At 34.6% G+C, this 25610-nt stretch overlaps 1 protein-coding gene across 1 annotated transcript in view; it reads left to right on the plus strand.

Moving 5' to 3' along the window:
* The first annotated feature begins 248 nt into the window (after positions 1–248).
* Positions 249–25610, plus strand: part of LOC126973107 (phosphatidate cytidylyltransferase, photoreceptor-specific) — a 39750-nt gene continuing 14388 nt past the window's right edge. The window contains exons 1-7 of the mRNA XM_050820249.1: positions 249–260; positions 337–412; positions 491–615; positions 696–792; positions 1710–1886; positions 11658–11850; positions 23141–23307. Coding sequence (XP_050676206.1) covers positions 341–412; positions 491–615; positions 696–792; positions 1710–1886; positions 11658–11850; positions 23141–23307 — 831 coding nt within the window. The 5' untranslated portion in view covers positions 249–260; positions 337–340. The remainder of the gene's footprint in view (positions 261–336; positions 413–490; positions 616–695; positions 793–1709; positions 1887–11657; positions 11851–23140; positions 23308–25610) is intronic.

Here is a 25610-nt window from a genome sequence, read left to right on the forward strand (position 1 = left end):
TTAATTCCGTGACGGGTCATTTCAGTCATAGTAATAATTTTATGACAACACCTAAGACTACTCCTATCTAAAAGGGGCATGCGAGGACTACTTCTACAGTGTCAATATTCTAAGGTTACAAATGACAGTGACAGTCCACTTTGACAAGGAAAATTTGAAACTGGCAACATTTTGTATAATTTCTTATTATGTGGTATTGCCGTATGTAATTTATTGATTTTGCAGTAAATTTGATTTAGAAGATCGGAAAGGGTACACTTCGGTCTGTATTGGTGCACTTCATTAATAATTGTGATTTTTGATTCAAACGTCTCTTTTATTATATCTTGTTTTTTCCGTCATGAGTGAAGTGAGACATCGTCGGATCGACGGTGACGGGGAAAAAATTGGAACTGCTGGTGAATCGGACCATGTATATTTATTTATTCACTACATATGAAACCTGTTTAAATTTATGAATACTTAATTAATATTGCCTCTGCTATCGCAGGTTGATTCCGAAGAAGAAAAGGTATTAGAGGAGAGATATGTTGATGAAATGGCAAAAAAATTGCCCCAGGGCACTGACAAGACTCCTGAAATTTTGGACTCTGCTCTATCAGGACTTTCTACGCGGTAAATATCTTCCAGTTACTTATTTATTTTAATTTATATTTGTTACTTTATTTATTCTGTTATTGACAACTTGATTTTAGTTGGAGAAATTGGGTGATAAGAGGAATCTTTACTTGGTTAATGATTGGAGGTTTTTGTCTTCTTATTTATGGTGGGCCCTTGGCTCTTATGGTAACGGTAAGTTTGAATACAAACAAATTCTTAAAAGCCTATAATATAAGCAATGTGTTAAAGATTCAAAGTTTTATTTTAAATAATTATTACACACCTATGCAAATGAATGAATAAATTTATAATGTACCTGTAATGCTTATTATGATAGAGCAAACTGGCTTTATAATTAAAAAATTTCTTCAAGATTAAAGGTTGCCCTTCTCAATTAATAGAACTGTTTAAGAATATAATTGGAAATAGTCAGAAAATGTTAATAACTACAAGTGAGCAAAAGCTTCAAAAAGTAAATTACATAAGCAATTAAAAATATTTTAGTGGTTACTATGGGGTTGCAGAGAGTAGATTTATGCAAGGGACCAAATTCAAATTCCAACTTCTTCAAGCTCAAAATATTCTGAATCAAATTGAACTGGTACTAGATAACCACACATGTATTGTTAATATATGTACTATAACAATTACAAAAAGGCAAATAAAACATTCACATGTTTGTGGCATGTCATTTGTAAAAATAAATATTATAAAAAATATTACAGACTTTGTAATCAAAATTTTGTTTTAGTTGAAATGATGTAAATCATTAATGCTAAAAATAATGGATAAATATTGGATGGCTTGGGAGATTGAATCAAATTTCTTTATACTTGACAACAAAAAGATATAACCATCCAGTAAACCTTTAATATAAAAAAATATTTAAGCACAGACCAATATATACTTGAAATTTATTGTAGAGTTAATCATAACCCCTAAAAATCAAAAAATAAATTATCTTGATACAGTCACTATTAAACTTTACTTGCTGGACTAATCTGAAGATAATCTTTATTTTTTAATAAACAGTCCAGCCATTTTAAACTTACACACATCAATTTTTATATAATATATTGAGGTTGTTAATGTTATTAATTCATTGCTAGGTCCTGTGTGTCCAAGTGAAATGTTTTGAAGAGATTATCCATATTGGATATGCGGTGTACAGAATCCATGGTCTTCCATGGTTCAGGTCCCTATCATGGTACTTCTTGCTGACCTCCAACTATTTCTTCTATGGAGAGAATCTGATTGACTACTTTGGAGTGGTCATAAACCGTACAGTAAGTATTTTTTCTGTATACCTAGTCCATAAGTTGTGTTAACATTGCGCTGTGGTTGGTCCACTAACTTAATTACATATCAATACTAAAATTGTTTGGTGTTAAGCAATAGAATTTCGGCAAAAATCTTCTTGTCTCCTGATAAAAGCTTTTTGTTTAAGACTTATAGACACCCTAGCTTAACATCAGTAATAGCCAGCATATGAAAGCATCATTCATACATTAACATCACTTTTCGTAGTAACTACTTTACACTAGGCCATTCCGTTTTCCTTGAGATATCATTCAGTATTGGAATTTTATATAATCATTGTTAAACAAAATACAATAAGAGAAATTGCGAAAAAAATATTATTTATTTCGGAAAACATAATTTTTATTTTTATTTGTTTTAATATTTTTATAGCCAGGCTTTGTTTGTTATGATTTTATTTTAGACTAGCAGTTGTACATAATTTTGAATTTTGATGAAATTAACTTTTTTGTTTGTGAAGTAAATACCAAATGTAAAAAGGAGCTTGCGAAAATACATTAGTTATAAATGTTTCACAAAAATCGTCACCTTTTTGCTCTTAATAGTGATTTTCATTATTATAACACTAGAAATAAGGGATTGCTGGTAACTAATTCTAGTAGGCTTCGTAAGATACATAATAGCTTTAAGGGTAAATGTATACACTTGTACAATAAAGTCCCAGCCACTGTTCAGGCATTATCTATAAATAAATTTAAATGTTTTATAAAAAAATGGCTCTGTCGTAAATCCTATTACTCCACTGCTGAATATCTAAATGATCGGACAGCCTGGGACTAGATTATGATTATTTTATAGCGATAGAAATGACTGTACCATATTGTATATTTTTATTGAAAAGCGCGCAAAAAAAAAAAGAATGCTGGGAGAGTTTCTTGCGCCGCTTCTTCTCTCTCAGAGCGCCATTTGTTTCCGAAGCGGTAGTAGTATCTAGTATATTAGAAATGACATCAAAAATAATTCTAAAGGAATCAATTTTGAGAAAATAAATGCCTTTTCAATACAGCTTAAATGTTTCCTTTAGCGTGCAAAAAAATATCCAAAAGCGAATTTATTGGACTCCCTTACATAAGTGCAACATGAATTTATTGTTTTTTTTTTTAATAAATGTTGTATAAATTTGAACTATCAATAAGCGAGATAGTTCATTTAAGTTTTTATGTTTGCATTTAAAAAAATCTCATATTGTAATCATAATGTAACAGCAGTTCAAAAGCATTACCAGTGGGAGGCTCATTTGCACAGGATGCCGGTTAGATTATGGGTACCAAAACGGCACCTATTTGTGCACTGAAGCAGTAATGTGTAAGCATTGTTGTGTTTCGGTTTGAAGGGAGCTAGTGAAATTACTGGGCAAATGAGACTTAACACTTTATGTCTCAAGGTGACGAGCGCAATTGTAGTGCCGCTCAAAATTTTTGGGCTTTTCAAGAATCCTGAGCGGCACTGCATTGTAATGGGCAGGGCGTATCAATTACCATCATCTGAACGTCCTGCTCGTCTCGTCCCGTATTTTCATAAAAAAAATCTTATATCCCAAGGTGACGAGCGCAATTGTAGTGCCGCTCAGAATTTTGTGGGTTTTGCAAGAACCATGAGGGGCACTGCATTGTAATGGGCAGGGCGTATCAATTACCATCAACTGAACGTCCTGCTCGTCTCGTCCATTATTGTAATAATACAAAAAAAGTCTGAAAATTTTACATAGCTATTTTACGAAAGCGATATAGCTATGGTTACGCCAAATATGACCGATAACATTTCTTATCTAGAGTTTATTTTTTGCGATTAGTTTAATTTGCTATTTCCCTATCTTTTTCCATTGGTTATCCGACCCATGTTTGATATGGGGTTTTATGGTGGGAAAGAAACCGAGTAACTTTAAGGCAGGCTAGAAGTAAATTTTTATATTCGATGGATTACGTATTTTACTTGTATTTATCGACTAGTTGATCGCGCTGACTTCTTTTATGCTGAATTTTATATTATAAAATCGATATAATATTCCATACTAACTGTCCATGATGATGAGGACAATGAGAGAGAGAGAGAGAGAGATGACAAAATGGCATCAAGATAATAAACATCTTTTAATGCAAATCAAACCTAACCTAATTTAATTTTCGACTTAGCTATCAAAAAAAGTAGCGCGAGTCTGTGAGATACCTATAGTAGAACACGTGTCATTTAATTCGCGCTCTTTCATTACGAATTAATAAAAAATATACTATACTAGCTGACCCGGCAAACGTTGTTTTGCCATATAAAGTATAATTCACGCGATAGTTTTATAAGTAATAAAATATTGCCTATATTATAGCCTGTACATCATTTTGTTCTATTGTCAAATTTTTTGCAGCGCACGCAAAAATAGGTTTTCGATTTTACACCTTGTGTTACAAAATAGCAATTTTATTACGGATCCCTAATTTTGAAAAAAAAAATATAGCCTATAGCCTTCCTCGATAAATGGACTACCCAACACTGAAAGAATCATTCAAATCGGACCAGTAGTACCAGAGATTAGCGCGTTCAAACAAACAAACAAACACTGCAGCTTTATAATATTAGTATAGATTTCGTAAAATGTAATCCCTTTTTCCCTCAATTTGTCTCACATCAGAACTGTCAAACCATGTGTCAATAAATTCTCTCACAGAAAATATATACAAAACAAATATAGGAAATAAAAATATTTATGGGTCCCAAATCGAAATAAAAAGTATCCTATCGCTCAAGTTGGACTAAACTGCATTCCATGAAGTAATCCCCATTTAAATCCGTTCATTAGTTAGGAGTCCATCGCGGACAAACAACTTGTCACGTAATTTATATATATTAAGATTTCGTGACTCAAAATTCAAAATTAAAATAATGCGATAAAATTATTATTATTTACCGAAAATAAGGGACTGAGACCTTTTTTGTTGTCTAGACGACATATTTAAAAATTAACAATCTAAGGTAAATCTATATATATAAAAATGAATTGCTGTTCGTTAGTCTCGCTAAGACTCGAGAACGGCTGGACCGATTTGGCTAATTTTAGTCTTGAATTATTTGTGGAAGTCCAGAGAAGGTTTAAAAGGTTGAATAAATATGAAAATACTCGGAATTAAATAAAAACAACAATTTTGATTTTCCTCGAATGTGTCCCCCGTCGCGACGTTCAGAAATCATATAAAAATAATAGCTTAAAATGAATAACTAATTAGAATTTTTATACCTTTCTAACTTTCTTAGGAGGTAAAGAATAAACTTCCTTAAAAGACGGGTAATAACACTTAAAATAGATTCTTTTTGTTTGTTTTAAGTTTATTTTATGCAAAAAATTTGGTCTTTTATTTATCGATTGAGGCAGTACGAAGTCTGCCGGGTCAGCTAGTGATTAATTAAAGTAATTTCTTACTAGCATCATTGTCGTGTATAGTTAATATTGTATATCAATTAGCATAATAAATGTAATTAATAGATTATATTCTCTTGTCGTTTTTACAAGTGTTAAATTTAATCCAATATAATACATATTAGTTCTAAAAATTAAAAAAAGTAACGACTTGCCCTTTTTACTATCAAACCACCTTTGGATACGATGTGTAACTGTTTTTACATTATTATTGCAATTTACGTAGCAATCTCTTGTCACAGTCCATGTTACATGTAAATACATAATAATTATGACCGGTTAAGTATAATACGATGTATTGCATACCTTGAAATACCCTCTTTAAAGACAGTGGTGCCTTTCTTTACGTTAGTAAACTCAATGTATTTAACACAAAATTTCATTTAGGAAAAACCTGTAAGTAATCTAGTAGCCACTCGCTACCGTAGGTACTCACATCTACTTGATGCCTACTTGTCCAACGCCACGCCGTAGCCGTTCAGAAATCAGAACTCGTAGTTAAGTAGAGCCCACGTAAGGAGCCACGATTAACATTTGTATCCTAATTGACAATATTCGAGTGTTCCAAATTTAAATATGATTTATAGTTTTTTTTTATGATTAACTCATTTAATGTCGCCATAGTAGCACTACGCTGTATAGAGAAAGGTATTCTAAATGGAACTTATGCGAAATACCTATATAATAAATGTTTTTTTTACAATCCTTACTCAACGTTACAATTTCTTTGATTCTTAACCTTTGGCCTGTATACTAATACACGTGCGTACTTTTTCTGGATTGCCTCCCTCTATTAAAGACGTACGAAATAAACAACTATTCGTTGCTGTTTCTGTTATTCGAATTGCACGATTTTGGTACACCTAATTGGTTAACATTGTGAATAAAAACTGAATTTTGATGATAATTTTGCAGACTGAAATAGTAAGAATTAGAGAGACGTAGAAAAATTTCTATTTAAACCATTCAACTTCTTTTATGAAAATTAGGGATATAACGAGAAGGACGTTCAGCTGATGGTTATTGATACGACCTGCCCATTACAAAGCAGTGCCGCTCAGGATTCTTGAAAAACCCCAAAAATTCTGAATGACACTAAAACTGCGCTCGTCACCTTGAGACATAAGATGTTAAGACTAATTTGCCCAGTAATTTCACTAGCTACGGCGCCTTTCAGAGCGAAACACAGTAATATGTAAGCATTGCTGCTTCACGGCAGAAATAGCCGTTGTGGTGCCCATAATCTAGCCGGCATCCTGTGCAAAGGAGCCTCCCACTGGTACTTGTCTTACATCGAATTAGTAATTGTAAATAGCAGGATAAACAGTATTATTATTATTATACATATTATCCTTAATATTCTTAGAATGTGGTATACATTCTAATAATATTATCCAGTATCTTAATGAATTAGCTGTCCTATATATAACTAATTTAATGGTCTTTCAAAGACATAAAAGCTCCCATCGATGATGGTGCCCCGTTTTTTGAATAATGTAATTACTTTATAATATCCACTACTTTACCTGATTGCGATATTGGCTTAGAGTGCAGAGGATAATAATTTTTAATTTAATTATTATATTTTTATGCGAGTTTGACGGAAAGCCTTTCCACCTTTTATGTAAATTATGAAAACTTACAAAACAATAGTGGGCTATTGAATGGCTGAGTATAACATTAATGATGCATTTAATTTTTTAAATCATCATCAGCTGGAAGAATTCAACCGCTGGACAAAGGCCTCTACAAAAGATTTCCATGATGATCGGTCCTGCGCTGCCCTCATCCAACGTATTCCGGCGATCGTCTGTATATCCTGTGGGGGGCCTACCAACACTGCGTCTTCCGGTACGTGGTCGCTATTCGAGGACTTTACTGCCCCAACGGCCATCTGACCGTCGAACTATTCCCTGCCACTGCCATTATTATCTCCTTAATCTTAATATATACAAAATTACGTGACACGTTGTTTGTCCGCGATTGTAACTAATGAACGGATTTTTAATGGGGATTACTACATGGAGTGCAGTTTGGTCCAACTTGAGATATAGGATAGATTTTATTTCGATTAGGGACCCATAATTATTTTTATTTTCAATATTTGTTTTGTATGGACATATTTTCTATGAGAGAATTTAGTGACGCACGGTTTGACAGTTCCGCTGTGAAACAACTTCATTATAACAACACGGAGCATATTTTACGAAATAATTCTTGATGTTTTGAAATATTATTGGCAAATTCCTATAAAACAGTTTTTTTATTGTTTACAGAACAACGTCTGTCGGGTCAGCTAGTTATTTATAAATAATATATCAAAATTTTGTAAACATTAAAATTATTGTTTAATATTGCCAATATAGTCTGCCATCGTATGCGATTTCAGTAAAATGATTAAAGACACACAACCCTTCATAAACATTCACGATCAAATTTTGTAAACAACTCGTTATTTTAGTTGGAACCAGTTTCACAAATCAATTAGTTTGAAAACCGTAGTTTCATATTTTATTTCTTAGGCTAAAACTGTCCTGTTAACTATGATTCCGATAGGAAGATGATAGTAGCTAAGGTAAAAAATTCTAGTTCGGTTGCTAACACACTTATAAGTGTACTATGTGGCGTATAAAATTTATTATTATAATTGAAGGTATACTTCTTTAGGTGCGTTATGAAAATATGATGAGAGTGAAATTTTAAGATGCGTGCGCATCACTGTAACACAAAAGTAACAGGGTGAAGTTGGTTCTTAAAATTTTCTGACGTTTGTGACTTTGGTTATTTGTTTTTGGTATCTTCGTCCATTATTAGGATAGGCAAAGGGTTCAAGCCCGTACAGCCGTATTCGTTATTTAAGAATTAATTGTCAAAGCCATCGTTGCAATATTTTTACAATATTGTTGATATCAGAAGAGACTGACACGTTAGCCCACTTATTTGATAACAAAAATCTTTGCCGTCTGCTGTTGACAGATTCTTTGATGTGTCATTACAGTAAAAAGTACAAAATGCTTTAGTAATTTTGCGCATTCAGTAACTAGTATACATTCACTATCTCAATAAACAGCTGCTCAAAGTGGAGACACCAAGGTTAAACGCCCCGTACTGTGTAAGTTGATGTAAGGCTTGGAAAACGAAAAATAAATGTAACCGGTCTTTCTTTTTCTTATACATTCTCTTCGTCGCCGTCTGTTATGTCTGGACATAGCCATATATTATAGCAACATAGTGTATTGGCGACATACAGGTTGAGTAATTTAACCTTACAAAAAACATCGCGGACTCTTATGTTTTTCTCGGGATTTTTACCCTTTTCATTGGGTTGTAAAAGTGATTACGATCAAAGCTCCCAGGAGACTTCCGGAGTTTTCCGACATCTTCAGCAATCATCGTTATATTTCTACCATAATCAAATCTTATCAGATTATGATATTATACACCTAAACCTTCCACGTGGAGTCACTCTGTCCTTTGGTGAATACTAAAGTCAGTTCAGTAGTTTTTTAGTTTTTTTAATGACAAGACGAGGAGGACGTTCAGCTAATGGTAATTCATACATATGCTGCCGCTCAGGATTCTTGAAAAGCCCTTTAAATTCTGAGTGGCATTACAATTGCGCTCGTCACCTTGAGACATAAGAAGTTAATGTCAATAGCTCAGTAATTTGACTAGTTACGGCGCCCTTCAAACTGAAATACAATAATGCTTACACATTACTGCTTCACGGCAGAAAAAGGCGCCGCTGTGGTATCCATAATTCTCCTCGCCTTCCAATGGTATATGCCCTTAGTCGCCTTTTACGACACCCTTGGGTCTGGGACTTTCCTATTATTGTTATGCTCCGGGGAAGCACAGGACACATTTTACTAATTCATTTCTTTTTTTGTAACCAGATACGCTGTACTAAATGTATCTTATTATTTTTTATCTGTATCTTTTTATTAAGTTTTTACATACTACTAGCTGACCAGACAGACGTTGTTCTGTACATAATAAATAAAATACCGTTTTTGATAAATTTGTCAATAATTTTTCATTGTAACATAATAATATGCTCCTTGTTGTTATAATGAAATTATTTCACAGCAGAACTGTCAAACCCGCGTCAAAAATACTCCCACAGAAAATATGTCCAAACAAAACAAATATTGGAAATAAAAATAATTATGGGTCCCAAATCGAAATAAAAACTATCATATCTCTTAAGTTGGACTAAACTGCACTCCATGAAGTAATCCCCATTGAAATCCGTTCATTAGTTTAGGAGTCCATTGAGGACAAACATTGTGACACGAGATTTATATATATTAAGATATGCCAAATGACTTTTCCCCCAGCCTATTACGTAGTGCTGCCTTGTAGAAAATACAAGTTGATAACGTGTTATTAAGTTAATTGAAACGTTAAGTAACACGGTTAAGCGGCACAACCGCTTGTTATCAAATTGTAACTTATGACTATCTCGTTAAGTGCAATTATGTCAAGTTTTGTCTAAGGCATATTGTATTAAAAACAACTTAGTATTAATTAAGACCGAAATTTTGATTGAATACTACAAACAGCACCTGTGTTATTATTTTTTTTGTATGACAGATTTCTTTTTGTTATCATATAATGATGTATTTATAAAAGTACATAGTTGTGATACTGAATGTAGTTCAATCCTTGAGGAAAACGGCTTTAAGGGTTGTTGTCAATTTAAAATGAGGCGAATGTAGTTATTATAAGCTAGCTGATCCGGCAAACGTTGTTTTGGTATATAAATTAAGTATTATTTGTATTGCGAATATATAAGTATGTCTAAGTCGAAAAAATAATGGTTAGAGATATGTAATAAACACGCTGTATTTTATGGTACAAGTAACATTCCGAATAGTTCAGTCGTTTTCTTAGTATAACCGAACCAAACCCGCTCTCTATGTATTGGTATAGATAAGAACGTTAAGGCTTAGTAAACTAGTCACAAAAAAAGTATCAAGAAAAGAACTCAAAACGAATTCTTCTCAAATTTAAAGTTTTTTAAGATTTTGAAATGGTGTTCGATTTTAGTATCACTTATTGAAAGTCACAATTAATTACTCATTCACAGGTCTGAGAAGAATGGGCATAAGTTTTTTGCGTTTTGCGTGGCCGTTATTTAAAGAAAAAATTGCATTAGGTAAAATAAGTTTCATAAATGAGCATGGTTATGTTCATTCAACTCTTATAGTGCTTTCGCACTACATCCGATCCGTACCCGTGAAAACACGGTCCGAAGTAGTCGTAGAACAATTTCTATGGTAGTTTACGCACTAGATCCGGCTTCCGTCATCCGATTTCATTCCTTCAACCGTTAGAAATAGTTTTACGACTACACCGGATTTTCACGAATACGGATCGGATGTAGTACGAAAGCTCTTTAAGGGCTATATTTCACCGAGACACCACGCTGGAGCAACCAGTTGCAGTTACCAACAAAATATATACAGCTCTATAGGGAGTTAATCACTTGGTGCCCGTTTGGTAGCGCATCCAATTTGGTAGCGTGCCCAGCTCGGACGCGTTATGACTCTGGTCTCTGTATGGTATCTAGTTCGGTAGATCACGGACCGTGGTGTCTCGGTGAAATATAGCACTTAAGGTGTGATATCGTACATATAAAGTAATTTATGTCATCTGTCAGTAACCTTTACAAGATATAAGTGCATTATTAACTTTCGAAAGAGATAGTAGTTTGTTGTTTTAGCAAAATAAAGGCGTTCAAAGTTTATTATTATTGTTATTTGTTGTTGGTATTACTAATATTATGGATATAAAAATTTCATAAATATGCCATATCATTGGGATTCATTAAAATGTCCGTCCTGTTAACTCGGAGAGCGTTATGGGCCAACCTTAGCAGGTCTTCCTTTTAACCTACCTACTAACAAGACATGAAATAAAAGTTCAAAATGCCAAGTTTGATCCATATATATATCCCTGACGACCTGTATAGCCGAGTGGTTAGCGATCCTACCTACTAAGCTAGAGGTCCCGGGTTCGAATCCCGGTAAGTGCAAGCATTTATATGATGAATATGGATGTTTGTTTCCGATGAATATGGATCTTTTTATACACAGGCTATATATGCTTAACTTATATCTTTATTACTTTTATATTATTTTATCATTTTATATCTTTTTTACACAGGCTATTTATGCTTAACTTGGGGCAAGATAATTTGTGTAAAAAGTGTGTCAATATTTTATTTTTTATTTAATTATATCCGTTTAGCCGCTGTTGCAGCAATTCTTTCACAATTATTAGTAGAACTAGCGAACGGATATTGTAAAGAATTCTATTGTTCCAGGACTATCTTCGTTTCCTGGTGACCTACCATCGGTTTATCTCCTTCAGTCTGTACTGCATTGGATTTGTCTGGTTCGTGCTGTCTCTTGTAAAGCGATACTACATGCGACAGTTCAGTCTGTTTGCCTGGACTCACGTGGCGTTACTTATCGTCGTAACGCAAAGTTACCTCATCATACAAAATATATTTGAAGGTAAGTTCATATAATCCTGATGTAAGCGTTACATCTTTATATTTTACTTCACAGTATTTTAACATTATTCAAATTAATATTTATTTCTCTATTGTTTTATTTTATGGGTACACCTGGGGTCTTTTAGCGGCAGTGCGCCTGTAGCGTAACGGACTCGCCTATTGTCGGCGTTGAATTAAAATTATAAATTAGAAAGAAACAGCTTCGAGAGTCGGAGCTTTGTTATTGGAAATATTTTTCAAAATTCGTTAAATATTCATAGAGTTATTAATGAAAACCTAAATGCTGTCTTTTTTCGTCTTAATTTGTTAATAACAATTGTAATTTTTTATGCGCTAATGCACACTTTTGATACATTTTCCCCCATCGCTCATATTTTTAGGAGTTTTATTAGAAACTAGGTGACCTGAACACGTTTTTGAACTTGTTGACTAGCCTACAAGTACAATACTATTGATTACTAGCAAGTTTTCGCTAGAATAGGTTATTAACGTCACATAAGCGTCCGGCATCGATATTCTGACGGGCGGGAAGCCTTTGAAAGTTAAAGTGGAGCATGTCCGCTGAAACAACGCGGGGAAATAGAACCTTGTTCTTCGTATTGTTTTTGTATCTTGAGAATCAAAATTGAAACAAATCAATGATGGAATATTATTATAATACCGGTAAATTTAACAACGGAAAACTTACAGAGGCCTCCTACAACGTTCCATACCATGACCGTGTTAGGAACATACCGATAGCGTATCATACCTGTACATAATAATTTTATTCAAAATAGGATTCAAAATCACTTATTAAACGTCAAAAACTACCCATTCAAAATAGACTGCCTCAGACCCGAGAAGAACGAGAACTCTTTTTTTTTAAATATGAATTACAATGTAATATCGTAAACTAAACATTTATAATTAAAGAGCTTGAGGGTGTTTGCTTCATTCTCAATCTGTGGTATCATTAAGAAAATCGTTTATGCTATAGTACCTTCCCCACACAAACGTTTTTTAACAATTCTTTTAAATTTCATAACACATTTGTTTTGTACATTTTCTGGGATCATATTGTAGAAGCATATACATCGCCCAATAAAAGCCTTACTAACTCGACTTATCCGATCAGTAGGCAAAACAAGTTTATGTTTGTTCCTCGTGTTAACATTAATCAACATCATTCTCATCACTCTCATATCAGAATGGTTCCCGTACGACCACGTCAGCAATGGGTAGATAACAAATTTTGCGCTCTTTGAAAATACCAACAGGAAACACCTTCGACTGCTAAATAATAGGTACTATCTCAGACTAAGCAGTGTCTATAACTTATGTTGTTTTCTTTCCTGATCCATGGAATGGAAAATGTTGCGAGCAGCAGTACTTTTTGAAAATCTAATGGATATTACTGTTCAAAATTGTTATGGCACCCACAATCATGAATATGCTCAGAGAAAATTTAGATATGTACGAATATGCTTTGCTCTATTCTTTCCCAGGATATAAAAATAATTCAATAACATTCCCAGGCCCAATTAGGGTGTCGTAAGAGGCGACTAAGGACGTTTACCAATGGGAGGTTTCATTTAACAGAATGCCGGCTAGTTTACGGGTAGAGCGGACGGTGGGCGAGCCGAGCAAGACGTTTAGTTGATGGTAATTGATACGTCCTGCCCATTAGAATGCAGTGCCGCTCAGGATTATTGAAAAACACAAAAATTCTGAGTGCCACTACAATTGCGCTCGTCAACTTGAGACATAAGATGTTAGGTCTCATTTGCCCAGTAATATCACTAGATACGGCTCCCTTCAGACCGAAACACAATAATGCTTACACATTACTGCATCATGGCAGAAATAGGCGCCGTTGTGGTACCCATAATCTAGCCGGCATCCTATGCAAACGAGCCTCCCACTGGTGTTCTCTTTGTTTCCCCCTATTCCATAAGAAAATATACAAATTGTATTGTTATCTCATTTTTTTCTTCTTGATTTTATTTTATGTTAAAAAAGTATTAATTTGTAGTCTAGTTTCGTAATGCTATAAATTTAATTAACAATTTAAATTACTTTAATTGACGTCACACTCACTAGCACTTGTAATTGGGTTTAATTTTTACTAAATAACTACACTGAGTGGAGTTTACATGTATAATAGTCATGTATATGAGTCTGTGTTCCTTAATTTACTAAAACTAATTGATATTTTAATGTAAAATAATTTATTACGTCTATACGAGAAAAAACACAACTAGAACCTTAAAATACTTTTTATTGTTTTGTCTAAGTATTCACCACGTAGCTTAATACAATTTGAATTCGCTCAATCCAGTTATTATAAAATTTATTCCACGCTAAAGTGGGGGTGTTCAAAATGGCTGATTTGGAAGCGTCGACTGCTTCTTCACCGGGCTAGAACCTTTGACCACGAAGACTTTTCTTGTAAAGAAATCTTTAGGGCTTAGGTTAGGACTGTATGGAGGATGGTAATCGTTTGTGTTAGCTTACGTTATCGTGTTGCAGGATGATGCGTCACTTTGAGATAGATTTTCGAAGTTCGGCGATGACATGTGGTAAACAAACTGTGGTATACCACTCTATGTTAACCGTTCTACGATCTTCAAGTGCAATAGTCGCAATATGGCCGGTGTTTCCAACGAACGTGGCCACCATCTTCTTTGAAGTGCTTCGAGTCCGAATAACTTTGGTCGGCTGTGGCTCGTCTTGAAAGACCCAGATTGTAGATTATTGTTTGGAATCAGGATCGTAGGCACACAGATCCAAGATTCGTCACCACTGATGATGTCGTAGATGTTATTTGACTCTCCTCGGTTGAACCTCTGCAGAGTTTTCTTACACCATCTGACGCGGGCCGCATTGTGATCGTCGGAAAGCAGATGCGGTATCCAACGGCAAACTAGCTTTCTCACACCAAAAACTTCATGCAAGATCTCCTGAATGGTTGTCCCTGAGATGCCTGATAGAGCCTCTATCTCAGTAATGAGGTTATTTTCAGTGAAGGCGGATTTTGGGCGTCCCTCGCGGCATTTGTCCCTAACACAAGTATGTCCACGCTGGAATTCTAAATAATAGCGTTCGACAGTCCGCAGACATGGGGCTTCATAACTGAACACAGATATTAGCTCTTCAAAATACTGAAGCCGTGTCAAGCCTCTACTAAAGTTGTAGAAAATTATTGCACGAACATTTTCCCTAGAAAGATTAATTTTCGTACGTAACCTGACAGATTCCAATCGACTGTGAAAACATTGAAAATAAATAAAACGTTCACATACTTTTGTTAAAAAAAATTAACAAAATTCACCTGAATTCAAAAATACTATTCCAAAACAACAGATATGCACTAAAAACTATAAAAATATTCTAAATAATCTAATTAACTAATCAAATTCTAGTTACGTTTATTGTTATTTTTGGAATCGGAAAAAAGAATTATCACAATCGGTTCACCCAGTCGAAAGTTTTGAGGTAACAAACATAAAAAAATACCGACGAATTGAGAACCACCTCCTTTTTTGAAGTCGGTTAAAATAGTTCTAGAATATAGACACAAATATCTGCTTTGTTCATTGAATGACCTTTGCCTAACGCGATTGTCGATTTTAAGCCACACAAGCTTACCACCGCCCACTGAAATATCTTTATTCCAGTCCTTGTGTTTATAAATTGAGTTACTGAAACAGTAAGTTTATGTGATATTTATTTATGTATAGACTATGCTACTCCACTATATTAACCCTTAGACGGAATATTGTACGTCTACCGCTAAAAGGTCCCCCATTGTCCATTCTTCTAACTGCCACAACTTGTAATGGCAAACTCGGCGTTGATATATCGACTGACATTCAGTTCAATACTTGGAAGAAACTACCATGGAGAACTGTTCCCACCTCGAGCCGGGCGTTCCTCAGTACGACGTTCTTCCATTTGACCCCAAACATCGAAGAGCAGCTTGAACCATCGACTATGAAGTCATCTCCGATCGGCTTGATTCTATGGCGTTGTGTAGAAATATGTTGTAAATTAATTAAAATACAGGAAGATGAAGCCAGCCCGTTTTATTGATCAAAAAAATTTTAGTAAGTCTAGAAATATCTAAGGAACATCTTTATCGCATAAACTTTAATAATTTTAGAACGTCATAAAATGTAAAAAGTTTAACAGCCAGCGAACATCGTGCGTAAACAATGGACTATTATTAAACGTATATGTAGATACGCCCAGTGCTTACTCACTGTTATTATTTAATATGAATATGTATCTATTTTCTTGCTAGGAATCAATCCGTGCGCTCTGTCAAATAAAATTGAGTTATATTCAGATGTGTGAGAGATGTGTTCTACTACAAAATAAATTGTGTATATGCAAATGTTTAAACACACATCCGCTAAGCAGACATAACTGAAGATATTCGGGAAATGTTTTTTATGTGTAATTGAATTTGTGTGTTAATTCTTAATAAAGCGATGGCTCATTCGATTCCGAATGCCGTCTAGGAAAACGTATCGAAAGTATGTATTAAGAGCCCATTAACACGACGACGATTTTTGACGAATATTTGACAAATCGTCAATGACGTATTACGAGTGAACGCGCCCCTTAGCACATAAAAAAATTGCAATTATTATTTAAAAGTTTAGATGAAAAAAGATAGCATTTAGTTTTTTCGTTTTTTTTAGTTTCAAAAACTATTATGTACTGTGTTATTAAAAAAAGTAAACTACTAAAAAGTGTGTTAATAGAAAAAGATAAACTCCATTTTAGACATCGTTTAAATAGTTAGACACTGTTTAAATTATTTCTTGTAATAACACCGTTTATATTTAATGAATTTTGAAAAAAGAACAATAAAGAGGAGGAAATTACCAATAATAAAGTTCTGATTCGACGGCATTCCGAATCGAATGCGCTATCGCTCATATTTTTAGGAGCTGTATCAAGGATTTACAGTTTTGAAGTTGTTGACTAGAACCACGTTGCCTATCACAACTTAGTCATTCTCAAGTACGAGTGTTTTATTTTATTTATTTATTAATTACAACCACTTTACACATATTATCCTTTCAAACTAGTTTTATACATACAGAGAAACGTATCTGATATGTGTAACAATTACGATTTAAATAACTTTGCCAAAACACTATTAAAATACTAATACTAAGTGACTTTAAATTTTACAATAACTAATAACAATGATATAAACTAAATTATTAAATGCTCCTAAATTTTTTTCTTAAAACTATAAAAGTCGTGAAATACGTTCAGTTCAATGCGACCATTTATTAAATTGAACTCCTCGAGAATGCGCTTAAGCGGGGACTAAGCCTAGATGGGATGAGGGGTATGGAGAGTATGGACCGCGGTGATTACCTCCCACCAGTTGACCGTACGCTCGTTTGTCCTCCTGATTTAGTCAAATCAAACTAAACTAGTCGTAAAAGATAAGACTCGTGTGAATTGATCGTAATCAATGATACGATAACATCATCAAATCGTATCATATCAGCTTACTTGATATTGGGACCATAATATACTTACAATATAACAGAGCGTGTGAGAGAGAAGATTAATCTCTAACGGAGACATACAGAAAGAATAGATAAGCGATACTGTAACTGATGTGTGTTGGTACTGTGACCGATTTTGATTGACAAGTCGGAAACAGTCAGCTAAGCTGCTTAATATTTTGAATATCATTCAACTAGCTTGGTCAAGCGCTATCGGGCTCTTAGGTAGTAGTAGGTTGTCTGTCTATGATTGGGACAGCCCTGCTGTCACACGATCTGTCTAAATGTTGAATGTAATCTTAACACCGATAATTACCGTTTAACTCAGGAGACACATACTCAAAGCTTGGTAGTCTACTTAAGGCGACACTAAATGCCAGCGACCTTGAGCGATATGAGTTCACGGCTGCCGGCCCGCCATCTATGTAACAAAGCCAATATTTTGAACATTCTTGGGTGGAAAACAGTTTATATGCTTACAATCCTCGTTATTCACTACTAATCTGAATAAATGAACCTATACAAAAAAGTAGAAGCTATAAGAATAACTTTTCTGAGAGAAGTACCAAAAAACTGCGTCACGCCATGCCAAAAAACTTGTTTAACTTCAAAGAAAAGTGGTAGTTCAAAAACGCTCGGCAGTGTTAACTATAACCAACAGCAAGCATTAGCAACCTACAAATAAGACTTAAGGATATGTGTAACAGGATTAAGTAGTGTTCATAGCTCGAAATGCTATACTTCCACCACAAAACTTGTCTAAAACATCATGTTTGGGTGTTTTCTGCTTACTCTTCGCCTTAAAACGTGATACTGGCAAATCTGTGGAGTGTCTTCCACAGAAGCCACAGTAGGAAGAATAGATATTGCGTTGGTTTTAATTCGAATCAACCGTCTAGACTCTAGATTGTCTTTCAACCTGTCTTACAAAACAAACAATAATCCATGTTTTGTGAGAACAATTGTTGGCACTAAACTCACGGTATGATAGACATCTATTGATCCTTCTGCCATTGCTAGAAAGCCATAATGCGTCTATAAGACTGCCATAACCATATCGACAAAAGCGTAGTATGGATAACCCTACTATCACATGAATTAACAGGCTTAGCCTAGTTTCTTGCCAAATTATAATTGTTTAATTTATCTCTTCTTCTTTATCCTCGCACTATCCCATTTTAGTTGGGGTCGGCTTCTCTAATCAGTCTTCACCAGGACGTTTTGTCCTGGGACGTCTTTAATTAATAAATTGTTTAATTGTCACTGTAGTAAAAATTTTACAATAACAAAAGTAGAAGTACGATTTTGTTATGCCTTATTTAATAAACTCGAGACTCAGGACTACTATGAACACCGATTTGAAAAATGTTCGGCAGGCCATCATAATATTGCCTTAATGAGAGTGTGTTTGAGCTTAATATATTCGCGTAACGCACTGAACTCAAGTCGCTGTACACTTAGCTGTGGAACATTTGACCTAAATCGACTTGTTAAGGAAATCAGGTCATCGCTGTCTGGACTTTATACTGCTGTTATATTATGTTTATTAATTCTATACATAAAAAAAGTTAATTAGTGCATAAATATTTTATTTATTTGCTTAAAATTTATTGGATTTATGGTTCATCCTTGTATTTTATTACTGGATTGAATTATTTTTAAAATATGTATGTTTAAACTTGTGTAATTAGCATGTATTTGAATTGTATTTTTTGGTGATTCACGTTGACGAACAATCTGTTGATTTTATGTCAATAAAATATTTTTGACTTTGACTTTAAATATAATGTGTAACCACATCTTCCGAATATTTCAACCTGCATGTCTAGCCTAATCCTGAGACCTTTATTACGTCGTAGGGTAGGAATTCAGATTATTTTATAGTGAAAGTAAATGTCGAATAGTGAATTAGGTATTGTAATGAATAGAATAAATATCTATCATCATGATAACACACATCTCTAACCAATCAGCAAAAAATAAGAGAGAAAAACAAAAATCTTTTTACCATAGTGATTAATTATTATTATCTTCAGGCCAACCGCTAACGTAATGTTTTGAAGAATTTTGTAATTTTTTCTTGCTTGGCAATTTTAAATAAAATTGGTTGTAATACGATATAATATTTAACTTTTTACACACTTTTTATTAGCTTCACCCGTATGTATGTTTGTTTGTGACCGACTCATTTTGGCGTGATTTTGACCCACTTTATACGGCCAGATTTTGTTCAATCTTCGTAGATTTATCGAGGACCGATGGCAATACATTAATTTGGTGAAATTATTCCATTTTTCAATTTGCAAAATAAGATTTTTGTTAACTTATATGATTTTTTCATCTATCACCTATAAGACAAGAATTGATGTTAATTTTAAATTTCAACCATTATCTTTTCAACCAAAGCGTGTTTTTTTATTTTTTTCAAACTATTTTATTATTAGTCCATTTGGAGAAGTGATGACTATGACAATGATTTTGGGTTGGATACCTATTGGAATCCTTTTTATTGATACGTATGTACCGAAGCATCGATATGATCCGCGAATTTAGAAATCTTTAGCCGCGAATATAAGAATTGTCGCATTTTTTTATCCGTGAATAGTAAGAACGCGAATGAAGGAAGCGCTAAGAAGCAGCTTTTACTGTACTCATGACTTGTTTCTTTTGATCATTTATGTATAATATATTTGATCATTTTGTTGTAACTTACTTCAAAGTCGATTCTTCCGAGTATTTCCACTGTATCACCTTTTTTTATGACAATAAGAGACGAGAGAAGGACGTTCAGCTGATGGTAATTAATACGCACTGCTCATTACAATGCAGTGCCGCTCAGGATTCTCGAAAGACCCAAAAACTCTGAGGAGCACCAAATTTGCGCTCGTCATCTTAAGACATAAGATGTTAAGTTTCATTTGCCCAGTAATATCACTAGCTACGTCCGAAACACAATAATGCTTACACATTACTTCTTCACGACAGAAAAAGGCGCCGTTGTGGCACCCCTTATCTAGCTGGCATTCTGTGCAAAGGAGCCTCCCACTGGTAAAGGGATCTTGAAGGGATAATATTAAAAAAGTGTTAAATGCGGAAGCTTTAACTTTGAATGTAAATTTAAAAGAGTGGCAATGAGTTTCTTGTCACTTCCTTCCTCATTAAAACTCAACCTTTACGATGTTGTGTTAAATACTAAAAATGTCTAGCTTTTGCATTCATAAGCCTTATAATCTTACTAGCTGACCCAACAGACGTTGTTCTGTAGATAATAAAAAAAATACAGTTTTATAGGAATTTGCTAATAATATTTCATAACATCAAGAATTATTTCGTAAAAAATGCTCCCTGTTGTTATAATGAAATTGTTTCACAGCAGAACTGTCAAACCGTGCGTCAATAAATTCTCTCATAGAAAATATCTCTATACAAAACAAATATTAGAAATTATTATGGGTCTCAAATCGAAATAAAAACTGTCCTATCTCTCAAGTTGGACCAAACTGCACTCCATGAATTAATCCCCATTAAAATCCGTTCATTAGTTAACGAGTCCATCGCGGACAAACAACGTGTCACGTAATTTATATATATTAAGATTAATAAAACAGTCCCTTGAAATGTCATTGAAATAGATCGATGTCCAACGTTATAATAAATATTCAAGTCGACAATTAAGTAAACTACTTGTAAGGTCCTCCACTCACTTTGGACTGTATGTTTGCTAATTAATAACGAAATCACTTAACCTAAATTTTAGTTACGGTTGCTACTAATAAAAATGACCGCACTTACAAAGATGTATCACATTTCCTGCGCGTGTTAGTATGACGTAATACATTTATTGTTGTTAAAATTCTCTGAACAAAATGTCAGCATTTATGTTATACAAAAAAAAAAGGTTAGGTACGAGCCGGACCCACATCGTGCAAGATACATATTATATATCTACCTATATAGGCACCTTTAAAATACATTGACGACCTGTATAGCCGAGTGGTTAGCGATCCTACCTGCAGGTGCAAGCATATGATGAATATGGATGTTTGTTTCCGAGTCATGGATGTTTAAATGTATTTATAATTGTATTAAATATATCACTGTTTTGTAACCCATAACACAGGCTATAGATGCTTAACTTGGGGCAAGAAAATTTGTGTAAAAAGTGTGTCAATATTATTATTTTTATTATATTATTATTATTTACATAGTAAGTACTAACTGTATACCGCGACTTCGAGTATGAATATCATATTAGTTGGTGTTGGTAGCATATATTAGAATCATATCTATGCTTTAGTTCCAAAGAGTAACTAACTATTCAGAAATGGATCGTTATATCTCAGAAACGGTGGCTCGTAAGAAAAAATAATTGATACATTTTTTATAGATAATTTTATGATCTACAATTTTTGTCTGAGGTACTTTTATGATAAAACGAAAATCGCGAAAACTCATTTTTTTGACCTTTGACCTTGAATATTTTTTTTCCATACACGGGAATGATGGGCCTGTTAAACATTGTTTATAATTATGTTTTGAACAATTTCACTGATTTTCAGCTTGTTGGGACTTTATGTAACTTCACTCTAATTTTTTGGTCTAAATTGATCGGACTGGTATGGATATCTCTCTCTCATCGTTTTAAGGGCATTTTAGCAGCATTCGTAAGAAATCTTTTGAATCGACTGTTTTTTCCTATGACTTACTTTGCGAATACTACTACCATTTTTAATTTTTTTGTTTAATATATAATAGCCTATGACACTCTCAATTATTGTGGCTTTCTGTTGGAAACAGAATTTACAAAATCGCTTCCGTAAATCCAGATTGCCTTTTTTATATAGTATAGATTAGAGTAACAGTCTGACAGCAAAAGTATAGGAAAATTGCAAATGCGTTATTTTCTTATTTATTTATTTTATGAAATAGGAGGACAAACGAGCGTACGGGTCACCTGTTGTTAAGTGATCACCGCCGCCCACAATCTCTTGCAACACCAGAAGAATCACAGGAGCGTTGCCGGCCTTTAAGGAAGGTGTACGCGCTTTTTTTGAAGGTACTCATGTCGTATCGTCCCGGAAACACCGCACAAGGAAGTTCATTCCCCAGCTTTGTAGTACGTGGAAGACACTGTGGAGGACCGCCACACATCCAGATGGAACATTCAACAACATTCTTATAACATTACAACGCCTCGTTGCTATTGAAGTGTACATCGTACATACTTTTTTTGTATTAGGCTCAATATCGTTTTATGGATCATGATGACAAGCATCCACAAACAATGATAATTGAAGAGGAGGAACTGAGCGTACGCATCACCCGATGCTAAGTGATCACCACCGTTCACCCTCTCTGCAACACCAGAGGAATCACAGGAGCGTTGGCGGCCTCAAAGTGTATGCGCTTTTAAATGAAGTGTTACCATCGTACTAGACTATGCGATTCGTCTGCGAGTCCGACTCACACTTAACGTTTTTTTTAGATTAGTTTGAATTACTAAATCGAATCAAAAATGAGGAGATCCGTAGGAGAACCAATCTAGAATCGAGATCTCTGAAGAATGAAAGATGAATCTGAAACGGCAGTGGGCAGAGCACATAGCTCGACGGACAAATGGATGTTGGGGCAATAAAGACCTTAAATGGTGATCACGTACCGGAAGTCGCAGTGTTGGTAGGCCTCGTGAAGATAGTTGAGATATATGGCCAGCACTGCACGTCTTCCGGCATACATGATGATTGAAATACTAAAAGAATAATTCTATTTCAGGTCTCATCTGGTTCATAGTGCCTGTCTCCATGATCATATGCAATGACGTCATGGCATACGTATTCGGATTCTTCTTCGGTAAGACGCCGCTTATCAAGCTCAGCCCCAAGAAGACGTGGGAGGGATTTATCGGCGGTGGAATCTCAACTGTGGTTTTTGGACTTGTGGTAAGTTAAACGTTACTGGGAGTAATATAATGTCCTTAACTGGAGTAGTAGTTTTGGTACGAATATAAATACGAATTTCTTTTCCTTTTTGTTAACAAAGATTTTTGTATTTGTCATTTTAATACATACAAGTGGGCGCCCGCGTTTGCCCCGCTTGATGTGGCATATTTATAAGTTAACTAACTTACTGTAATATTTTACATAACAAACATAATTATTTGATATTGTCTTAGATAATTTATACGTTTAGATAGAGTATGAAAACTTAAAAAAAAAAGTTTTTTTTTATGGAATAGGAGGACAAACGAGTGTACGGGCCACCTGTTGTTAAGTGATCACCGCCGCCCACATTCTCTTGCGACACCAAAGGTTGAAGCTTAACTTCTATTTTGAGTAATTCACGCATACTAACACAAAGTGACATACAAAACGCGAGTGTAAGACGTAGCTTGTCTCGCACACTGAAGTAATAAACCTTACCTGTTTTCATCGGTTGTCTAACAGGCCCAGACTGCCAGAAAGAAGAGACAATTTATAAAAGGTTTGAAGCTAGCGTAAGAAGAAGCTGACAACTTTGTCAGGATCACAGACTTATATACTTACCATTGGGAGGCTCCATTGCACAGGATGCCGGCAAGTTTATGGGTACCACAACGGTGCCTATTTCTGCCGTGACGCAGTAATGTGTGAGCTTTACTGTATTTCGGTCTGAAGGGTGCCGTCGCTAGTGAAATTACTGGGCAAATGAGACTCAACATCTCATGTCTTAAGGTGAAGAGCGCAGTTGTAGTGCCCCTCAGAATTTTTAGGTTTTTCAAGAATCCTGAGCGGTACTGCATTGTAATGGGCAGGGCGTCACATCTACCATCAGCTGAACGTCCTGCTCGTCTTGTCCCCTATTTTATGACTTAAAAAAATACAAGCATACCTGGTCGTACTTCAGCTAATAAAGGGAAAAACGAATTGTAATTGTTTATCATAATATCCAACGAATATCATACAGTTATTCAACACAAAGTCCGGTAACCTTAATACAAATGAAACAATGATGACTTAATTACTTAGCCTTACTTACGTTCGTTTCCTTAATGAATTAATTAATCTTTATATAAATATCTTAAAAAGTTACGATAGGATTTTGATATACCAATCGAAGTGTGAGGCTCCTTTTCACAGGATGCCGGCTAGATTATGGGTACCACAACGGCGTCTATTTCTGCCGTGAAGCAGTAATGTGTAAGCATTACTATGTTTCGGTGTGAAGGGCGCCGTAGATAGTGAAATTACTGGGCAAATGAGACTAAACATCTTATGTTTCAAAGTGATGAGCGCAGTTGTAGTGCTGCTCAGAACTTTGTATTTCAAGAATCCTGAGCGGCACTGCATTGTAATGGGCAGGGCGCATCAATTACCATCAGCTGAACGTCCTGCTCGTCTCGTCCCTTATTGTCATAAAAAAAGAAGTATAAAAAGACAGCCTGACTCTACACTATTCACTCTATAACACAGTTCGTATTTTTTTTAAATTTATTATTTTATTTATTTAATTATATTATGCGTGAACTCGTGAACGATTGCTGTCTGTGGTCCCAGGTCGACCTGTTATAGTTAATAAATCACTGTATTTGTTGGATAATTATGACCATCATGTTCATGAAGCATCCTTACCCAAACAATGAATTCAAGATCTAAGTTGCTCTAGGTTGATGCAACCAATATACGATCATAATTTATATTTATACTATTCTTTATTACATTATGAAATATTTGACATTATTTAAACGCGCCTTACAAAATATTACAGCCATTGTAAAATACTCTATTTGAAAAGAGTGGCCGTTGATTTCTTGTATGTTCTTCTGACGAGCTCTACCTTTTCCAAACATACCTTAGAATCAGTAAAAAGTAATATTTATAGTGACGATTCAAAAGCGCTTAGTTTAAGTGTAATTGAGTATGGTTTATTTGACTTTGACTTCAAGGTATCAGGTGAAAAATAATCCGGTTTAGTAACGTTTACGTTGAGGCAAAAAGTTCAAAGGTTATTAGGGCCAACCGCGCCATATCGTTTTGTCATTCGGTGTCGAGATGTTGTCGACGGGTGATCTACGGTTGAATGCCACGTTGTCACCAGTGAACTTTGTACGCTCTACTAAGGATTCGTGCATTAACATTGAACAGTCAAAGCAAAATAACTAATAAGTATTACCAACACCAGCGACCGACCGGGCGTGGAAAGGCCCTATTTCACAGTTACAATAACTTATTTTTGTAATATTATCAATGATTTCAAGCTCTAAAGG

Source organism: Leptidea sinapis, chromosome 28 (assembly GCF_905404315.1).
Source record: "Leptidea sinapis chromosome 28, ilLepSina1.1, whole genome shotgun sequence".
Classification (NCBI taxonomy): domain Eukaryota; kingdom Metazoa; phylum Arthropoda; class Insecta; order Lepidoptera; family Pieridae; genus Leptidea; species Leptidea sinapis.